Source organism: Tachyglossus aculeatus, chromosome 20 (assembly GCF_015852505.1).
Source record: "Tachyglossus aculeatus isolate mTacAcu1 chromosome 20, mTacAcu1.pri, whole genome shotgun sequence".
Taxonomy (NCBI): Eukaryota; Metazoa; Chordata; class Mammalia; order Monotremata; family Tachyglossidae; genus Tachyglossus; species Tachyglossus aculeatus.
The window spans coordinates 4598094-4619576 of NC_052085.1; the positions used below are offsets into that span (position 1 = coordinate 4598094).

The following is a 21483-nucleotide window of genomic DNA, read 5'->3' on the forward strand; positions in this document are numbered from 1 at the left end:
CCAAGTGCATAGGTGTTGCAGAAGGGAGAGGGAGTAGAGGAAATGGGGGCTTAGTCGGTGAAGGCCTCTTGGAAGAGGTATGCTTTTGATAACACTTTGAACATGGAGCGAGTGATGGTCTGTCAGGTATGAAGTGGGAGGGAGTGTCAGGCCAGAGGCAGGCTGTGGGCAAGGGGGTGGTGGCGAGATAGGTGAGATTGAGATACAGTGAATAGGTTGGTATTAAAGCGCTTAGTACGGTGCTGTGCACACAGTAAGCACTCAGTAAATACGATTGAATGAATTGACTGAATTAAAGGAGTGAAGTGTGTGGGCTGGGTTGTAGTAGAACAGCGAGGTAATAATAATAATTATGGTATTTGTTCAGCACTTACTATGCATCAGGCACTGTTTTAAGCGCTCAGGTAGATACAAGATAAACGAGTTGGACACAGTCCCTGTCCCATGTAGGGCTCACGTTCTTAATTCCCATTTTACAGATGAGGAAACTGAGGCACAGAGAAGTGAAGTGATTTTCCCAAGATCATACAGCAGGCAAGTGGTGGAGCCAGGATTAGAACACAGATCCTTTTCATTCCTTCATTCAGTAGTATTTATTGAGAACTCACTGTGTGCAGAGCACTGTACTAAGCGCTTGGGAAGTACAAGTTGGCAACATATAGAGACGGTCCCTACCCAACAGTGGGCTCACAGTCTAGAAGAGGGAGACAGACAACAAAACAAAACATGTAGACAGGTGTCAAGTCGTCAGAACAAACGGAATTAAAGCTAAATGCACATCATTAGCAAAATAAATAGAATAGTAAATATGTACAAGTACCACTAAGCCACACAGCTTCCCAAGGTAAGGTAGAAGGGAGCTGATTACTTTAAAGCCAATGACAAGGACTTTTGGTTGGTGGATGGGCAACCATTGGAGGTTTTTAAGTAGTGGGGAACACATGCACTAAATGTATTTATTTATTATTCTTTTTTAGGAAAATGATCCAGGAGGAGAGTGAAACAAGGTGGTCAGTGAGGAGACTGATGCAGTAGTCAAGGGAGGGATTAGTGTGGTAGTTTGGCTGGAGAGGAAAGAGCAGATTCTAGACATTATAGATTATATTAATATCTGTCTCCCCCTCGAAACTTTAAGCTCATTGTGGTTAGGGAGCATGTCTGCTCACTGTTGTATCGTATGCTCCTGAGTGCTTGGTACAGTACTCTAAACATGGTATGGGCGAATGAAATACCTATTGGTAATGTGAAGGTAGAACCTACAGGATTTGGTGACAGATTGAATGTGAGAGAGATGAGTCGAGGATAATGCCATGTTTATGAGCTTGTGAGAGGGACTATGATGAGTCATAAAAAGAGTATTTAAGCAAATGATCATTTTGTCATAAATGTACCAGAAAAAGGTATTGGGGGTCAGAACCACTGCCAACTAGATTCATCGGTTATTATGAAGCGTACTAATGATTCTTAGCTTCCAAGAAGTGGAAGAATGTGGCTCAGAGTCCTTTCCATATCCTCCAGTAGGCCTTCCCTAATTTCATCACACTTCCCCCCACCTCCCACGGTCTTCAGCATTTCTGTGATGTCGAAGCACTTGAATACTCACACCTCCATGGCATTAAGTTTTTCATCTTTATACTCTGTAATGACCTCTTATCTCTAATCTATTTTAGATTGACGGTATTGCCTGCTAAATTGTAAGATACTTGAAGGTGGGGATTATGCCTGTTAACTCTTTCGTCCACTCCGAAATTGTTGTTACAGTGCTCTGAACACAGTAGGTGCTTAATAAATTCAGTTGATGGTTTTTTAAAAAAAAATCTGGAAAAAAAATGGCAGTATTGGTGTGGCACCAAACTAAAAGTGTTACTCTGCCTTGGTCCCTAGAAGTATTTGGGCAAAACATAACTGGTTAGGCAATTCTGTTTAGCTTTTGACTCTTTCTGGCTCAGATGCCAGGGGGTTAGAGATGACCTACACCAAGTAATGAAATCTTGTAGGCAGTCCACTTAAAGGAAAAGATATTTGGGATTCTTGGCGTTTTTCAGTCAGAGATGTCTGAAAAAAAAATCAGGGTCAACTTTCACCTTTTCTTAGTTGACTTGCTCTCTTTAACCCATTTTATATATTCTCTGTTCTTTCAGCTCTGATCTCTATTATTCATTTATATGGCTTCCAGCTATGGGCCAAGTACCTTGGCTTTCTTTTGAATGACCCTGGTACCAGAGGCTGTTAGTAAGCCCTGTCAGCTGATCTTAATAATAATTATTATTACTGTGGCATTTCTTCAGTTTTTACTCTGCGTCAGTATGCATGAGCTCTGGGGAAGATGCAGGTTAATCAGATCCCTGTCCCACCCGGGGCTCACAGTCTAAGTAGGAGAACAGGTATTGAATCCCCATTTTACAGGTGAGGAAACTGAGGCCCAGAGTAGTTAAGTAATTTAACCAAGGTCACCCAGTAGGCAGGGGGCATAGCCAGAATTAGGACCTAGGCCCTGTGACTCCCAACCCTGTGCTCTTTCTACTAAACACACTGCCCTTCATCCCTCATTGCCTTCCACTCCTGGCAGGGTTGGCATGGTGGCTAAAAAAGAGAGGTTAGCATTATGCAGGCCTCACACAATAATCACCGTACATGCAGGTTTATTAGTGACCTTGCCTAAGTCAAATACCCCAGTGGGCATTTGGACATTCTCATAGTAACTCGTTAAATAATTTGCCCCTTTTGTAGTTTCCCAAAGGAGAACTGGGAATAGCAACATCTTTGGCATGATCCTAACCACATCTGCTAAGCAAAATCACTCAGGGCATCGAAAATCCCCATGAACTTTGCACTAGGGAGTACTCCGGGGATTACATTAGACTGTAAACTCATTATAGTCACGGGGCATGTCTGCTAATTCTGCTGTATTGTACTCTCCCAAGTGTTTAGTACAGTACTCTGCACGTAGGAAGTGCTTAAAAAGTATCACTGATTGATTGATTGACTAGAAACTACACCCTTACATCCCTGGACCTCATTGGGTGCTTATGCGTAATAGAGCTAAATTCCGTTATCATTTCAAGAGGAGAATCATTGGGGTTGCTTTGCCTCACTAAATCCCCTCCAAAGACTTGTCTTGGAGCGGGGAAACAAACCAGTTATAGTGATTGCTTTTTTTTTTTCCTTTGAGTTCAGTTTTGTCATGGGTAGTTAGACAATAGCGTCTTAGGTTAGAACAAGACTAAATTATACACAAATGTAGTAGAGGATGCAAGTCATTTGTAGAGCTGCCCATGAAGGCTGCACATATTTTTAAGTCTGAAACTTAAAATAATTCGGGCCTGAAGGGTCTGACTAGACTTAAGATAGGAAAAGCAGTCTAGTACATAAGTGCAATTTTTTTAAGTAACAAAATATTTTGAACCAGCTGTTCACCTCCGTAGGTATATTATATAGTCCTCTTCTATTCATAATCTGTTATTTATCTTTAGTGAATGGCTACTTCGGTTCTAAAATGTTTTCTGATAGAAGACTCAGGTGGCTGTTGGAGCCAAGCATATTATAAAAGATCTTTGGTTTTCTGCTGCTTAATCTTTAATATAGCAGATCCTGAACTGTGATGTTTTACTGCTACACCTTGATATTTGCAAAAATTTTCCACTTATTTACTGTTGGGTTATAGAACATCCCCAGGTTTTTCTGAAGCCCTCTGGGTTTCTTTTTTTTTTCCTTCTCATGGAGCAAAAATACTCTCTACTAGTCAACAGCGTAGGGTATGTCCTTCTCATTGAAAGGCAATCATGTTCTGTGGGACTGGATTCTTTATGTAGGTGAAATGGAATCCTTTGGAAAATATGAATTGGTGTGCTAATTAAATAAGTTAAATGTATTGCTCTTTTAAATGATCCGTAAGTAAGAAGAAGTCTCAGTTTGTTGTTTCTGCTTTTCTTTTGATTACATTCTGAACTGTTAATGGGTTCAGTGGGCCCCTACCAAACTTCTCAGGACAATTTTTAAAGACTCTTCCACCAGGCCTTTACTGTCTCAGAAGACTAGAAAGTTTTTTAGTTAAGTTTTTTAGTGTGGCGTCATTCTGATAATATGGAAGTATATGATTATTTGCCTTATGGTATTAATCTCAAGGTATTGCCGAGAAGGGATGGAACACCCCAGTTGAGCACCTAGAATGAATTTGACAGGTTTGCCCTTCCTCCCACCAGCCCCCGTAGTTTATGCAACCTCCACCTTGGCATGCACCAGCCCTGTGCTGAACCGCTTTCTGTCGATTTCTGCTTGGGGGCAACCCCTACTGTAACAGTGACCGGCAGGAATGGCTGGGAGTTGGATTGTCCTGGTTGTCAGCCCAGGGTCAAGCCCTTGGGAAACTCTCCTTGAGCTCATAGCTAGATTCAGGACAAGGAGGTACGCCTTCCCCCTTCTCCGCATCTAGGGCATGAATCCCGGAGAGCAGCACATACTGAAACATCAGGTGGTCTGTAATATCTTTCAGTAGCCTTTTCTCTGTTGTACCCTGGTGGGTACCTGATTGTTCCATCACTACTCACCTCTTCCGTCATTGTTCAGAGGCCAGATTTCTTCTCTCAAAAACAGTGATGAGCTTGGGAAGAGTGGAAGGCCTGACAGAGCATGGAGGAAGTGGAGAAGGGTGATAATGAAGGAGATCCCAAACATGTGTGCCCCTGGTTCTTTGCCCTGCCCTCCCGTTCTGGAGCTTTCTGTATTTTAAAAAACAAAAAACAGGGTTGGAAACACTAGAGCTGTTAGAAGATGGCAAGTGGGACAGCAGGAATGCTTTCTTGGAATCCCAAAAGTGAACAAATACTAGCTCTCTTCCTTGACACTCACAAACCCATCTTAAAAGTAACACAAAGCTGTTGAGGAGGGAGGAGGGTGCCTGGGTGCCAAGGTTGGAGTTTTCAGCCTCCAGTTGCCTCCTAATGTCTCCCAGAATGTTCCTCTCTCTTTCCTATCATTTTTTTGTTTCTTTTCCTTCTCTTGTTCCTTCCGCAACTCTCCCTCTTTTCCTCCCCATTACCTTTGCGTGGCTTCCTAGCTTGCCCCAAACTCTTTCTTCGTGTTGCCCAATTCCTTGCTTTTTCATGCCCCCTGCCACCTTGGCCAGACTTATTCCCCCCTCCACTTCAACCTTCCATTCCCTCCCACTTAACTCCCCAATATGGTCGTTCCTTGCTGTGTTGTCAGGGTTAATGTTTACAGCACTTGGTGCAGATTTCTCTCTCACCTCCTTATCTCGCTTGCCTTATGAAAAAAAAAGAGCTCCTTTCTTGATAGCAATGTGTCATGCTGGTCCATCTGGGGGTGCAAAACATTTCCTCTTCCCTGTTTGCTTTTGGTTTCTCAGTTTCAGCCCTCCATGCAGCAGTTGTGTTTGTGGTTTTTTGTTTGTTTTTTTTTTAATGGTCAAGCACTGTCCTAAGGGCTGGGGTTTATCAAGTTGGACACAGTCTCTGTCCCTCATGGGGTTCACAGTCCAAGCAGTTGTTGGGCATCCTGCTGTCTCTGATTCTGTTTACATGTCCTGTCTAGCGTAGCTGTTTTAAGGTGTGTAGCTTTGTTACTAGGAAACTGGGTGTTCCAGCATTACATTGTTTTTGACCCTCTTGCCGTTTGATATTGAGTTTGGCCAGTAAATGGCCCCAATGGAACTGCTCAAGGGTACCTGTGCACTGACCCAGGGGCCGTCTTTTCCCTTCTCAGGGCTTCTCCTTTGCTCCCTGCCTCCTCTAAGCTAATCCTCTCATGGCCAGTTGTTTGCACTTCTACCCCAATGGGAACTCTTCCATGGAGTAAAGCAAAATAAGGGGTTCCCAGGACCAGGAGAGATGGTCAGGTGTTTTCTTTTTATTTCCCAGCCCCATCCTGGGCTGCCCAACCTTTCAGCAACCTGCATGTCCAAAGAAAGAATGCACACAGTGCACTCTGTACAATGGGTGAGAGATTCACACTCCACCCTTTCAGCTCCAGATGTAAGAGTCAAGAGATTTTAAAAAAGAAAAAGAAAGTGTCCACCTAAAGTTTTTAGGAAGGCTGAGTAACATCCTGTCTGCAAAATACAGGGTCTTCTCTACATACGTGTATACTGACTTTGCTGCAGGGCTACGTTGCTCAGTGGAAAGAGCACGGGCTTTGGAGTCAGCAGGGGTCATGGGTTCAAATTCCAGCTCTGCCAATTGTCAGCTGAGTGACTTTGGGCAACTCACTTAACTTCTCTGTGCCTCAGTTACCTCATCTGTAAAATGGGGATTAAGATGGGGTGAGCCCCCTGTGGGACAACCTGATCACCTTGTAACCTCCCCAGCGCTTAGAACAGTGCTTTGCACATAGTAAGTCCTTAATAAATGCCATTATTATTATAAATAGCCTGGGCTTGAGGATATCAAGCTTTGCTGAGACTTTGTTCAGAGGAGAGCAACAAAAAGTGAGAGGATGGAAGGGCTTCTGGATGAGCGTCAGCTGAACGGATTAGGTCGCTTCCATTTGGGAAGACAAAGCCAAGAAGAGACATGATTGAAGTTTAAAAATGAAAAATCTGAAAATCAGGGTGAACATGGTGTTATTCACCAAACCCCCTAATAATGGCATGAGGGGATGCCCACCAAAGCTTGAATGTAATGGGTTCAAAACAATAAAAGGAAACCCCTTCACACAGCAGGTGGTAGACTGAAATTGATCACAGAAAGTTGTGCAGACTGGAAAATAATGACGAGTTCAAGAAGAGTTTGGGTAAATTCATGGATGAGAGATCCTTGTCTTGTCTTATGCTGTCGAGTCGTTTCTGACCCATAGTGACTCCATGGACGCGTCTCTCCCCAGAATGCCCTACCTCCATCTGCAGTTGTTCTGATAGTGGATCCATAGTTTTCTTGGTAAAAAATACAGCAATGGTTTACCATTGCTTTCTTCCGCGCAGTAAACTTAAGTCTCTGCACTCGACTCTCTCCCATGCTGCTGCTGCCCGGTAGAAGTGAGTAGATTGGTAAAGGAAAAGTTGGAGCTGTTAGTTGGTTCATCCATAACTATTAGGATGGATGGCAAGGTGGATGGATCATTACCTGTTCTTAAGCATCTTGTTGTCTCCCTAGGAGACAATACTGGACAGGATGGACTGTTAGATTGATGCACTTGTGGCATTGCTTAGGCTTTTTTGTACACGTGGGACTCTAGCCTTTTTTTTTCCATACTCTGCTCCCTGCTCAGCCTTTTCTGTATTTTCAGCCTGAAGCTGTGCATATGTGGACTGTTCACGGTTAGATGCTGAGGGCTAAAGTGGTGTATTTTAACTGCCATTGTGTTTGATGCACTTTATGCAGATTATTGGAGATCACTGTTTTGACTCCAAGGAGCTCATACTCATTCAGTCGTATTTATTGAGCGCTTACTGTGTGCAGAGCACTGTACTAAGCGCTTGGGAAGTACAAGTTGGCAACATATAGAGACGGTCCCTACCCAACAGCGGACAGCTCATACTCAAAAAGACTATGTCGGTATTAGCAGATGATGGCATTTCTCATTGGAAACAATTTATGAGCTTTGGTCCGGTGACAAAGACTTGAAGACCAAAAGTGGGCTTGGTCTGTGCAGTGCCCCTCGCATTCTCCTGTCTCTGCCAGTTATTTTCCTTCTGGGGCACAGAATTCAGCGAGTGAGTAGTCAGGTAGAGGGGTGGCACATTGTAAAGCGGTCTCAAAAGGGTGGTGGTTTTGTTTGTTGGTTTGTTTTTCATTTCTAATAGGGCACCCATGTGCAGCTGAATGTCAGAATTGTTTGCTTTGACTGAGAACTTGAGCACATTCAGGTCAAGTTAGTGTTTCTGGTCCATTTCCAGTGAGCTACTTGGCAGAGATGCCAGAGAGCTATGTCTCTATTGCTTACAGGCTTAAGCGAGTCATCTCTGCTTCAAGCACTCCCTTTGCCCAGTCATCCTGGCATGTTCCTGGTGCTCTTTTTGCTGTTCGCATAGCTCACGATCCTCTTGAGGCTCAAAATCGCTGTTCCTTTCTTGATTTTAGTGTGTCACAGTTGTCTCCCTGTTTTTAGCAAGGATGCTGTATTGTTTGAAGATTTGTTTTACTGCCACCGTCACAGATACTGAAATTAGACTTGGAAATTGAAGGAAAAACATACCATGTTGGCACATGTAATCCCCTCTCCTTCCCAATTTTTGAGGAGGAAGTAAAAAAATATTTTTTGTAAATAGTGAAAGATGGGCAGGAGGTTGAGAAAAACCAGAACATGTGAATGTGGCAGCTTTCGGCTGCTGATGAGGAGTTTCTCTGAAATGTGCTCACCCTTGTGGGAGGGTTGGAAAAAGAGATGGGTTAGATCTTAAAAATGTAGCCGATAAGGCTCACAAGTGGGGAGGGAATTGCTTCACTGAGACTAGTGAACTCCAGGCTATAGAGGGAAGAGGAGGGGGTGCATTAATTCATTAAGTTGTTGTTGTATTGCAGTTAGAAGTAAGAGAGATTCCCAGTGCCCTATTGGCCTATCTCTTCCATTTTCCCTCTTTTTCTCTTCTTCTCCCTCTCCCTTTATTGTTATATGATCCCACGGAATAACTCTTCTCCTGTTTTGAGGTTTAAAAACTATGCAAAATAGGGCAATTCTTTGAGTAAAATATGGTATGATCATACTGTCTTGTTTAAATTTTTGGAAGTGAAAAGTTGAAAACCAAGATAAACAAATAATTCCTTGGCCTTCCTTTGACTCTTCAAACACCGTCTGGAAGTTTCCCTGGAGTTTAGATCTTAGTTCTGTTTTGTCAACAGCCATGCTCTGAAGTATCCCGGGACGGTAAAACTTTCTATTAAATGCTATTGGAAAAAGTATAGATTTAATGTATTTATTTTTTGACCCAAGTATCTCTTGGTTAAGGTTGAAAAGGAAAAATAAAAGTTTAAGTTGGTAAATATTCAGAAGCCTATTTTATATTTAAAGAATTGCAAAATATGGAAGGTCATTTTACTCTTTGCCTGGACAGAACATAAGAATGTGGTTTTCAAAATGGGCAGACAAACTGCTCTAGGTTTCACTTGGGAAAATAGGGTTTTTGTTTTCATTTTCTAAATATATTTTTGTTTCATGTTTCCCCTGAGGGGTGTATTTAAGCATGGAGTATTTAAGTTTATCACAAGTTTAATTACATGTTTATATATATTATTATGGTATTTGTGTGTGTGCGCATATATATATACATTGTTCATTCTTTCAATGTATACATACATATATATTTGAAAGAAAAGAACAAACAGTCATACAACTCTTGAGTCTTGCAGTTCTCTCCTTTTAAGTTTCCAGTTGATTAGTAAGATTTATTATGGGATCTCATGCTGTTTAACTTTGCCTTATTGTATTGTCACCAAAGACTCAGATATTGGGAAGAGAAAGGGAAACCTTGCCACTTTGTCTCTCATTTTAGAAGTACCTGTAATGAGGGGACATCTTTTACACTGTAAAACAATACATCGTTATATCTCATTAGACCACAATCTTGTGTGTGTTGGTTTGAATTTTGCATGAAAGTACATTACTAATCGGCTCATTCTGCCTTCGTCAAATTATATTATGAATAATAATAGTGTTTTGCATGTTAAATTCATTAACATTTCCTTCATGTTTTCTGTTTTACTCTAGGGTTGAAAGCATTTCAATCATGGCTCACTCAAAAACGAGAGCCAATGATGGAAAGATTACTTATCCTCCCGGTGTCAAAGAAATCTCTGATAAGATATCTAAAGAGGAGATGGTGAGGCGGTTAAAGGTTAGTAACCTGGCTAAAAATACTAGTGCTTGGGTAACCAAAACCCACTGTTACATTAAGGCAGAGTTAGCTGCTGTGCCTGCCTAATGTGTGGGGGAAAAAAGTAAACTCATCAGGGGCGGTGACCTTTACGTTTATACTAGCCATTTTGTGTCTCATTGTCGTCATTTCTAATCCTTTCATCTCCTCCCTTATTGGAATATTCCCCCCTAATTAGAATAGTCAGTCGTATTTATCGCAGTGGTTCCACACATTCAGCTTGGGCCTTCCTGCCCCCACCCCCCTCCAACAGGGGATAGAAAAAGAGGTTAAATATGAGCATTTTTGAAGCATATTTTTGAAGAAGGTATATGATGGTACCTTAAGTACATACCAGAAGTCTAATTGATTACAAGAACTCTTCATGACAACTGAAAGAATCATCTCATTTGAATGACCTGGATTGCCAGTGAATTTGATGAGAAGTATCTTAATGAAGTGTCTCTGCTCAGTCTTTTAGAGAATCTTGGCGGTTGAGCTAAAATCTTAATATGCTTTCAAATTGACAGTTTCTGAAGTTGAAAGGGAAATGAGATCTAGTGGGTATTGACCTAAGCAATTAGCCTTTCCTTGAGAAAAATGAAGATAGTTTCACAAGGGGAGTGCATTGTTATTTGATTTGATATTTTTTTGTGTGTAGATGGTGGTGAAAACTTTCATGGACATGGATCAGGATTCTGAGGAAGAAAAGGAGTTGTATTTAAATCTTGCTTTGCATCTTGCTTCAGATTTTTTCCTCAAACATCCAGATAAAGATGTACGCTTATTGGTAGCCTGCTGCCTTGCCGATATTTTCAGGATTTATGCTCCTGAAGCACCATACACTTCACCAGACAAATTGAAGGCAAGTACTATGAAATATAAGACTTTGTCTCGAGTATTGTTACATTGTATTGTGCAGAAAGCTTCTCACCAAATGTAGGTGAAATTTTTTCATTTAACTAAAAGCAGAACGAAAGCTCCAAGAGTCCTAGAAATTTCCTATTTTACCTGATTGCTTGGTCTCAGTCAACTGAATAGCATTCAGAGAATGTGTCACAGACTTTATTTCTTTTTTAGCCCCTTATGTTTTTAAATGAATATTTGATAGTAACAAAAGGATAAATGTCTCTGTACTTTGTGTCCTAAGACTGCCCACTCTGTGCTTCCACATTAATGAGGCAGTAATGTCTTCCCTGATGATGGCAGAAACTGTTGAATATCTCTTTTGGAGGCAGTGGTCTGTCCTAGGTGACTGCCTGCTGAGTCTTAGAACTTCATCTCTTAGTTCTTGATTTAAAATTATTTCCTTGAAAAGGTATTTGCTCATGGTTGAGAAAGCAACTGGTGCCAAATGAAGCCCTGGTTCAGTTTGTTTCATTATGTATTTTGAAATGCAGAAGAAACTTAATTCCAGCTGACTTCCTTTTTAGCCTTTTTCAATATGAAATCCAGACATTAGGGGCATTTTATTCCTACCAAATGTAGTTGTTCACCAGTTCCATTGTTCTTTTTGTGTAACTTTAGCTATGGGCCTCTTTAAAAGTAGTTAAAAGTTTTATAGGTAAAATATTGTCCATGCGTTGACTGTCTCTTTTCTTAACCAATCAGTCGTATTTATTGAGTGCTTAACTGTATTCAGGGCAGTGAACTAAGTGCTAGGGAGAGTGCAATATAACAGTAACATTCCCTTCCTAGTTATAACAATAATGTTCCCTGGAGCTTAAAGTCCAGAATGGGAGAGACCGACATTAACATAAATAAATAAGTGCTTAGGAGAGTACAGTAAACCAGGGTTGGTAGGCACGTTCCCTGCCTTCAAGGAGTTTGTAGTCTAGAGGGGGGAGAGAGACAGTAAAATAAATTATGGATGTGTGCATAAGTGCTGTGGGCTGAGGGTGGGTGAATATCAGATGTTCAGAGGGTACAAATCCAAGGGCAAGGATGACGAAGAAGGGGGATATGGAGTAGGGGTAGGGGTTTTCTTGGAGGAGATGTGATTTTAATAAGGTGGTCTGTCCCATGTGAAGGGGGAGGGGGTTCCAGGCCATAGGTAGGATGTGGGCGAGGGGATCGCGGCAGGTAGATTGAGTAGGTTGGCATTACGGGATCGACATCAGCGGGCTGGATTGTAATAGGAAATCAGTGAGATGAGATAAGATAGGAGGGGGCAAGGTGATTGAAGTGCTTTCAAGCCAATGGTAAGGAATTTCTGTGAACTAGACATACCTTCTTTTTCCTGATCTCCCTGCTACTCAGCATTCCCAACCCCACCACCTCCTCCTTCGCCACAACATTCCATGGTTCCGTGGTGATTCATTTTAATTGTTCCCCCCCACTTGGTGCTCCGGATTCCCCTTTCTCCATCTTGCTCACTTCACATTTCTGTTGTGGTGGTTTTCCCATGCCCTTTCTCCATTCATCTGACAATTTTTAGTTGAATGAAGTAAGGTGGTGGAAGGTAAGATTCCAAATGGAGAAAATGGCAGATAAAGGCAAATAATTGTTTATCTTTGGAAAAACATTCCCTTTGCTTTCATTTTATGTGTAGAAATAATTAAATGTGTTCTTACTGGATGAGGACAACATATTCTGTTTTCTGCAGCACTGGTTAAATTGTCAGTTGTAAATAAAGATAAGATTTTAATGTTAGTAGTTTTTATGGACACTTCATTTTTATAATCCCTGCAGGATGACAGTTTTCTCTGCATATTATTTCTCTTTATTGTAAAGAATTAGCTGACTTAAAGGTGGACCTTTTAATAGAAGCAGCGTGGCTTAGTGGAGAGAGCACGGGCTTGGAAGTCAGAGGACGTGGGTTCTAATCCTGGCTCCGCCACTTGTCTGCTGTGTGACCTTGGGCAAGCCACTTAACTTCTCTGTGCCTCAGTTACCACATCTGTAAAATGGGGATTAAGACTGTGAGCCCCACATGGGACAACCTGATCACCTTGTATCTATCTCAGTGCTTAGAACAGTGCTTGGCACATAGTAAGTGCTTTACAAATACCATAGTAATAATTATCATTATAATTATTATTGGTTTTCCTTGCTCAAATTGTGATACATGCCCGACAGTGTTTGCCTTGGTAGAATAGATATGAGAAGCAAATACCTGAAGTTATGTTATATGGTTTCTTTGGTGCATAAATGATCTAACATTGTTTGTCACTTGTATTTTTAGGATATATTTATGTTCATAACAAGGCAGTTGAAGGGATTAGAAGATACCAAAAGCCCCCAATTCAATAGATATTTTTATTTGCTTGAGGTGAGCAAAGCATTTTTAAAAACACCGTTCATTCTTTATATTCTCGTACTTTGCTTTTTTATGTTATTCTTGCATTTTGTTCTTCATTCCCCTCCATCCCCATTGTAGAATATCGCCTGGGTCAAGTCTTACAACATATGTTTTGAGTTAGAAGACAGCAATGAGATTTTCACCCAACTCTACAGAACACTATTTTCAGTAATAAAGTAAGTATATTCCATCTTGGGTAGCTATTATTTCCGTATTTTCTATAACAAAAGATCAATGCATATAATATTTTCTTTTTAAATGTTAATCTAGATATTGTTTCATTCCAAAAGATTTCTCTCTTTAGAATTTAGTTTAACGAAATATTTTAGGAAAACCTCCCTGGATTTTAAAAAGCTGTGGTGAGTTTTTCTATAATGCAAAGGTTTTGTACCTGAAGAATCTTGTGTTACAGTAAACTCACATTATATCACTTACTCCTTGACTGAATCCTCATACAGGCCGACCGCCACTTGTAATTGTGCATCGGTTTGTGTCCAGACATACGGACATTGAGAGGCGGGCCGGCCTAGTGGTTAGAGCATGAGCCTGGGATTCAGAAGGACTTGAGCTCTAATCTCGGCTCTGCCACTTGTTTGCTCTGTGACCTTGGGCAAGTCACTTCTTTGTGTCTCAGTTACCTCATCCGCAAAATGGGGATTAAAAACGTGAGCCCTACGTAATAATAATAATAATGATAGCATTTATTAAGCGCTTACTATGTGCAAAGCACTGTTCTAAGCACTGGGGTGGTTACAAGGTGATCAGGTTGTCCCACGGGGGGTTCACAGTCTTAATCCCCATTTTACAGATGAGGTAACTGAGGCCCAGAGAAGTTAAGTGGCTTGCCCAGAGTCACACAGCTGGCTATTGACAGAGCCGGGATTTGAACCCACGACCTCTGACTCCAAAGCCCGGGCTCTTTCCACTGAGCCACGCTGCTTCTCTACGTGGGCCATGGACTATATCCAGCCTGATTAGTTTGTATCTACCCAAGTGCTTAGTACAGTGTCTGGCCCAACTAGCTCTCTTCCTCCCTTCAAAGCTCTACTGAAAGCTCACCTCCTCCAGGAGGCTTTCTTCTCCTCCTCCTCCCCTCTCCATCGCCCCCCTCCCTCCCTATGCCCTACACCCTTCCCCTCCGCACTTGTATGTATTTATTACTCTATTTTATTTGTACTCATTTACTATATTTTATTAATGATGTGTATATAGCTATAATTCTATTTATTCTGATGATATTGACACCTGTCTACTTGTTTTGTTGTCTGTCTCCCCTTTCTAGGCCGTGAGCCCGTTGTTGGGTAGGGACCGTCTCTATATGTTGCCGATTTGTACTTCCCAAGCGCTTAGTACAGTGCTCTGCACACAGTCAGTGCTCAATAAATACAATTGAATGAATGAATGAATGGTCCATAGGAAGGACTTAACAAATGCTGTTAAAAAAATTGAGAAGAAAGTTCCCTAATTCTTAAATAGCATTCTATCCAATATGTATAATGAAAAAAGACTGTATTTTAAAGTAGAGGATGAGGTTGCTGCTTAGCCCACTGTTGGATAGGGACTGTCTCTATGTGTTGCCAATTTGTACCTCCCAAGTGCTTAGTACAGTGCTCTGCACACAATAAACGCTCAATAAATACGATTGATGATGATGTGATATGGCAAACCCCTGATTTGCATGCCCCAAGCCGAGTCAATCGGTTGAGTTTATTGAGTAGTTACTGGGTGCAGAACACACTAAGTGCTTGAAACTGAATCCAGAATTTCAACCATTTCTCTTGTTAGCATAGTTTCCATACTTGGATTTGTAGGAAGACCATCGGAGTCCAAACCTCGAGCACATATCTCAACTCACAATTATTCTTAACTCTTATGGCATTCTATTTTGTGGAGAGCATTTTAGGGGACTGCAGAAGAAGAGTAAGATATGCATTTTCAGGGACCATTGGGGAGGCTGCTCAGGAGGATTTGGGAAGGCCCATCCACAGTTTGAAGAGCAGGTCCCTCTCATCTTGTCTCTCAAAGAACTGCAGAAAGGCCCTCTTACAATGAATACAGGCTTCCCACAAACCAAATCCATAGGGTTGCCCAGTAGTAGTTTTGTCCCCGAACTTAGATACCATTAGCACCAAGAAAAGGACAGTTTAGACTGTAAGCTCCTTGTGGGCAGGGGATGTGTCCATCAACTCTGCTATATTTACTGTTCCAAGGGCTTAGTACAGTGCTCTGCACACAGTAAGCGCTTAATAAATACCACTGACCATGGTTGATTGGAGAAGAACAACAGTTCTTCTCCTTCCTTTGTTTTACCTTTGCTCTTATAATAATGATGGTATTTGTTAAGCGCTTACTATGTGCAAAGCACTGTTCTAAGCTCTTATGTCACCATAGTGGCAACAAAGAAGAAATGGGAGTCATTTACTGTAGGTTAACACTGTTCTGATAATAATAGTCATCACAGTGTTTGTTCAGCACTTATTATGTGCCAAATGGTGAGGTAGCTATAAGATAATCATGTCTGCCACACTTTGTGGCCGGGGTGGCAGGGGGGAACGCACATTTAAGCTTTATCTTACAGATAAGGCAACAGGCACAGACAACTTAAGTACCTTGCCCATCTCTAGACTGTAAGGTCCTTGTGGTCAGGAAACAAGCATACCAAGTCTGTTGTATTATACTCTCCTTAGGGCTTACTACAGTGCTTCTCAAACAGTTAACTCCTAGTAAATTCCATTGATTGATGCCCAAGGTCACGTTCCAAGCAAATGGTAGAGCCAGGATTAGAACCTAGATCTCCTGACTCTCAGCCTGGGCTCCCTTCCACTAGAGTGAGTTCATTCTACTAATATGATTTTTCTGGACAAAAAGAAAATTCATTGTGGGCAGGGAATGTATCTGCTACTATAGTGTACTCTCCTAAGCACTTAGTACAGTGCTTTGCACACAGTGAGCGCTCTATAAATAAGAATGAATGAAAATATCTGAAAAGCACTCTGCCGTGGTGCAGTGAGAAATAGTGAAACTAAAAACCAGATTGTAAGAATTAATAAGAAATTACCTTGTGGAGTGTTGTCACTGCACACCTACAGCGAAGGTCAGTTGCCCAGCAAGTATCATGTCAGGGTCTGTGGTTTTCCTTTTCTGGAAAGTAGTGGGATCCCAGAGAAAAGGAATTCTGGAGGAATGGTAATATAGTAGCAGGATGGACAAGCTTTGGGAGATTAAGCCAGGAATTAGCACTCCATTGTTTACCAGTCTCCAACACTACCACTCTACAGCTTGGACTAAGGCATTAATCTTTCTGTATCTTTTATCGGTATATTAGGTCTGACAATTTCTGTGTTCCAGTAGGGGAATTGTGGTTTGTTTCCAAAATGCTTGAGTTCTTTGGAAGATGTAATTGATGTTAAGTAATGGAAAAGAGATTACTATTGAGCAGAGGATGTGGATCATGAGTTAGGCTCTATATTAGCAGTTTGACGAGGTGTTATTAGTTACAGCCCTGCTATTAGGCAGCATAAAACCATCAGAGAAGAAAAGATACAACCCAGCTTGTTTCCCTGGGCCCAGCTGTTGATTTTTTTTTTTTTTTTTTTTTTTTTGGTGGAATGCCCAGTTAGTTGGAACTGAGCCTAGACTCAGACTTGACTGGAATTGTCCATCTGTTCTTGCCTTTCTTCACTTATTTCCTACCAATCTACCCTCTCACCGCTGCCTCAGAGGGAAGGTGGGAATTGCCCCAGTTTGAACTTCCTACTTGCCTTTACCTTTAGACAGATTCACACCATTGAATGATAAGGTGAAAACCCAGCTCTAATAGTTCTGTCACTCAGTCAATTGTGTCGATTGAGCGTTTACTGTGTGCAGAGCACTGTACTAAGCACTTGGAGAGAGTACAGAACAACAGAGTTGGTAGACCTATTTTCTGCCCACAGGTAGGCCTCGTTTGGAATTTGGTCCCTCAGAACCCCTTCCCTAGGGAGATGTTATTCTGGTCAGAGAGTTGCTCTTGAGACATGCATTCATTTACTTGGTCAGCAGCTAGAGTTCATAAAGTCTGAAGGAGAAATGTTTTAAGTCTTGGAGTCATCTGATCTCTCACTTGGCCGGGCAGAGCAGCAGCTGGGAATTTGGAGAGGTCCTGGGGAAGAGAGCCCCAAGGAGAAACATTGTTATGACCCTATACAGTTTTGTTCTTGGAGATGTCCAATCCTCCACCTAGTTGGGTACGCCAGCAGCTGGGAGTTTGGAATGATCCTAGGGAAGAAATGCGTAAGTAGTAGCCAAGGAAAATCTAATGGGTAGGGGTTACTCATGTCTCCCTGCAATTCTAAGTGTTTGGGAGAGTTCAGTATACCAGAGTTGATAGACATATTCCCTCCCGTCAAGGAGTTTACAGTCTAGAGGAGGAGATAGACATTACAGTAAACTAAGGATGCATGCAAAAATGCTGTGATGCTGAGAGTGGGGAGAATATCAAATGTTTAAAGGGTAAAAATTGAGAGCAAAGGTGACACAGAGGGAGTAGGGGAAATGAGGGCTTAGTCAGGAAGGCCGCTTGGAGGAGATGTGATTTTAATAAGGTTTTGAGGGTAGGGTGAGTGATGGTCTGTCAGATATGAAAAGGGAGGGAGTTTCAGGCCAGAGGCAGGATGTGGATAAGGGACTGGTGGCGAGATAGATGAGATTAAGGTACAGTGAGTAGGTTGGTGTTAGAGCAGCCAAGTGAGTTTGCTGTGTTGCAATAGGAAGCCAGCAAGGTAAGATAGGGGGGGACAAGATGATTGAGTGCCTTAAGCTTTGAGGAGATGTGGAGATTCTTGAGTGGGGAAATATGGACTGAAATTTTTTTTAGGACAATGATCCGGGCAGCAGAGTGATGTACGGCCTGGAATGGGGAGAGACAGAAGGCCAGGAGGTCAGCGACGGGGCTGATGGTGGAATAGGCTAAGTACTTGGATCGGCATGGTGGCGGTTTGGATGGACAGGAAAGGGCATATTTTAGCCATGTTGTGCAGGTAGAACTGACAGGATTGGAAGACAGTTTGGATGGAGAAGGGGTGGATTTTAGCCGTGTTGTACAGGTAGAACTGACTTTGTTGACAGATTGAATATGTGGGTTGAATAAGAGGTGCAGTTTCCGTACCAAATGTGTTCCCTTCTAAAGTGCTGCTCCTCTTTCTATCTGATTTCTAAGTTCCTATCCTGCTGGGGGTTAGTAGTCACCCTGGAGTACCAAAAATCCAGAATCTACATTCAGAACAACTCTCCATGAGATGGGTCACCCCCAATGCTTTATTCTTAGCATCTTCATAGCTTTCCAAAATTAGGGAATTACCACTAATCTTCCCCATACCTTTCCTCTGTCCTTTGTTTTATTCCAATCACTCAGGCAGTTACTGAGTGCTTACTGTGTACAGAACACTGGATTAAGCATTTCGGAGAGTACAACAGAGTTGGCAGACACAGTCCTTGCCCACAACAAACTTAGAGTCTAGAGGGGAGCAGTGGCACATAAAATACCCCCATACGCAGGTATCCTTTAATTAGCTCTCATTAGCCTTTAAAAATTCCTATTTCCTTTAGCATGCTTTTGGTCAGAGGATCAGGTGCAGTATTTGAAATTGGAGGAACTTTGCAAAGGCCCTGTATTTAAAGCTTCTGGTTTTGATTACATTACAGTTAGAATTAAATAGCCATTTCATATTAGCAAAAAGTGGAGGTTAGAATCTTTGTTCAAAAGATATTTAAGGTGACATGATCATAGTGCCATTAAATGTTACTGATAATATGGATTGGAAAAGGAATAAATTTTTAAGCAAGTATTAGATTAGGGGATGAATTGAGGGATAATGTAATAGGTGGTAAATATTAGTTTATCACCTTTTAAAAATTTGGTTCAGGGAAGGTTAATTTTCACAAAGTACAAAAAAATTAAGATTAAAGAAATTTTTTATCTTTATGATTCACAAACGGCAACCTCTGCCAGGGGATTATTTCTTTTGTATTATTATTCTTTTCTAGCCATTTGCAAATGATGCAAATGGCACAAAGGACCAAATGAATGATTTATATCATCATTACCAGTCCACTTAGTGTTAAAACAAACGTTAGGCCACTTTGCTTAAAATAGCGTATCAGACTCCAGATTTATGTATCCTTCATATTCATTGTCGTATTTATTGAGCGCTTACTGTGTGCAGAGCACTGTACTGAGCACTCGGGAAGTACAAGTTGGCAACATATAGAGACGGTCCCTACCCAACAGCGGGCTCACAGTCTAGAAGGCGGGCTCATATCCAAATCTTGGTTTTTGAGGTAAGAAGAATAATGGCATAAGTTATATGCAGTTGCTAGTTATTCAAGGAAACTGCCAAATCTTTCAGTAGAGGAGAAGGGAAACACCATAGGAAAACAAAATATGGTGTGTATACATACTTTGCAGCTCAAAATATATACTCATTATTTTAACTAATTAATCTTTTAGATAGTAAACTCCCTGAAGACAAGGATCATGTTTACTCTGTACTGTCCCATGTGCTTAATATAGTGCTCTGCCCACAAGTGTTCAGTAAGTACTGTGAGTGAAAACAGTGGAGGTACAAAAATGCACTCTGTCCACAGTGACAAAACAAAGATGGATTCATAAATTGACTCATTTCCCCTGGCATTTGAATGCAAAAATGATTTTAAAATTAAATTTTTTTGGTCTTCTGAGGGGTTCAATCTTAACTTAAAAGAATGATTTTGCAGGTAAAAATCAAGCTAAATTGGGTAAACTGTAAAACTCCATGCTCTATGTTCCAGTACATTTCAGCTTAATGGTTTTGTACATAATGCGTTGTCATGATGTATGCATTTATTTTGTTAAAACTAAATGATTTTGCAGGTAAAAATCAAGCTAAATTGGGTAAACTGTAAAAATCCACACTCTATGTTCCAGTACATTTCAACTTAATGGTTTTGTACATAATGCGTTGTCATGATGTATGCATTTATTTTGTTAAAACTTTACTTTGATTTTGGGATAGCACACTAAAACAATCTTGTCTAATTTTAGCAATGGCCATAATCAAAAAGTTCATATGCACATGGTGGATCTGATGAGCTCTATTATTTGTGAAGGGGATACAGTTTCACAGGAGCTTTTGGATACTGTGCTAGTAAATCTAGTGCCTGCCCATAAGGTAAGTAGTAATGATTATTGGATCATTCACATTGTATTTATCCAAGGACAAATAAGTGGATTCATAGTTCTAATTCTTAAACATAGGACAGATTGTAATTTAAATTAATCCCCTGCATTTATTTAGCTCCCATAATTTAGTTTCTTTTGCGTGAATAGGATGAATATTACCTTAAGGATTTCATACTCTCCAGGAAAATAAAATACATTTGCTGTTCAGACTGCTAATGTTGCCCTGATATGCCCATCAAAGAACACTACAGGAATTCACAGTAGGAACTCAGTATCTTCATTTTTGAGAGAAGATGCATCTGTTTATGGTCAGAATGGCAGCCAGCCATTGAGAAGCTTAGTGGACAGGGCACGGACCTGGGAGATTGAAGAAGCTGGGTTCTAATCCGCCACTCGTCTGCTATATGACCTTGGACAAGTCACTTTACTTCTCTGAGCTTCAGTTCCCTCGTCTGTAAAATGGGGATTAAGACGGTCAGCCCCATGTGGGACAGGCAGGGACTGTGTCCGGCCTGATGAGAAGCAGCATGGCTCAGTGGAAAGAGCATGGGCTTGGGAGCCAGAGGTCATGGGTTCTAATCCCGGCTCCCCCACGTGTCTGCTGTGTGACCTTGGGCAAGTCACTTAACTTCTCTGAGCCTCAGTTACCTCATCTGTAAAATGGGGATGAAGACCGTGAGCCCCACATGGAACAATGTGATCACGACTCAAGCAAAAACTCCTCACTCTCGGCTTCAGTGCTCTCCATCACCTCGCCCCCTCTTACCTCACCTTCCTTCTCTCCTTCTACAGCCCAGCCCACACCCTCCACTCCTCTTCCACCGCTAACCTCCTCACTGGGCCTTGTTCTCGCCTGCCCCGCCATCGACCCCCGGCCCACGTCCTTCCCCTGGTCTGGAATGCCCTCCCTCTACACATCCGCCAAGCTAGTTCTCTTCCTCCCTTCAAAGCCCTACTGAGAGCTCACCTCCTCCAGGAGGCCTTCCCAGACTGAGCCCCCTTTTTCCTCTCCTCCTCCCCATCTCCCCTGCCCTCCCTCCCTCCCCTCCCCACAGCACTTGTATATATTTGTACAGATTTATTACTTTATTTTACTTGTACATATTTACCATTCTATTTATTTTGTTAATGATGTGTATGTAGCTATAATTCTATTTATTCTGATGGCTTTGACACCTGTCT

General features: G+C 41.6%; 1 protein-coding gene across 2 annotated transcripts in view; it reads left to right on the forward strand.

Moving 5' to 3' along the window:
• Positions 1-9657: 9657 nt before the first annotated feature.
• PDS5B (PDS5 cohesin associated factor B) overlaps positions 9658-21483 on the forward strand; it is an 80855-nt gene continuing 69029 nt past the window's right edge. For both annotated transcript variants that reach the window (XM_038762207.1, XM_038762209.1), the window contains exons 1-5: positions 9658-9784; positions 10464-10667; positions 12987-13073; positions 13182-13279; positions 20164-20290. In XM_038762207.1, the coding sequence (XP_038618135.1) occupies positions 9677-9784; positions 10464-10667; positions 12987-13073; positions 13182-13279; positions 20164-20290 (624 nt within the window). In that variant the 5' untranslated portion in view covers positions 9658-9676. The remainder of the gene's footprint in view (positions 9785-10463; positions 10668-12986; positions 13074-13181; positions 13280-20163; positions 20291-21483) is intronic.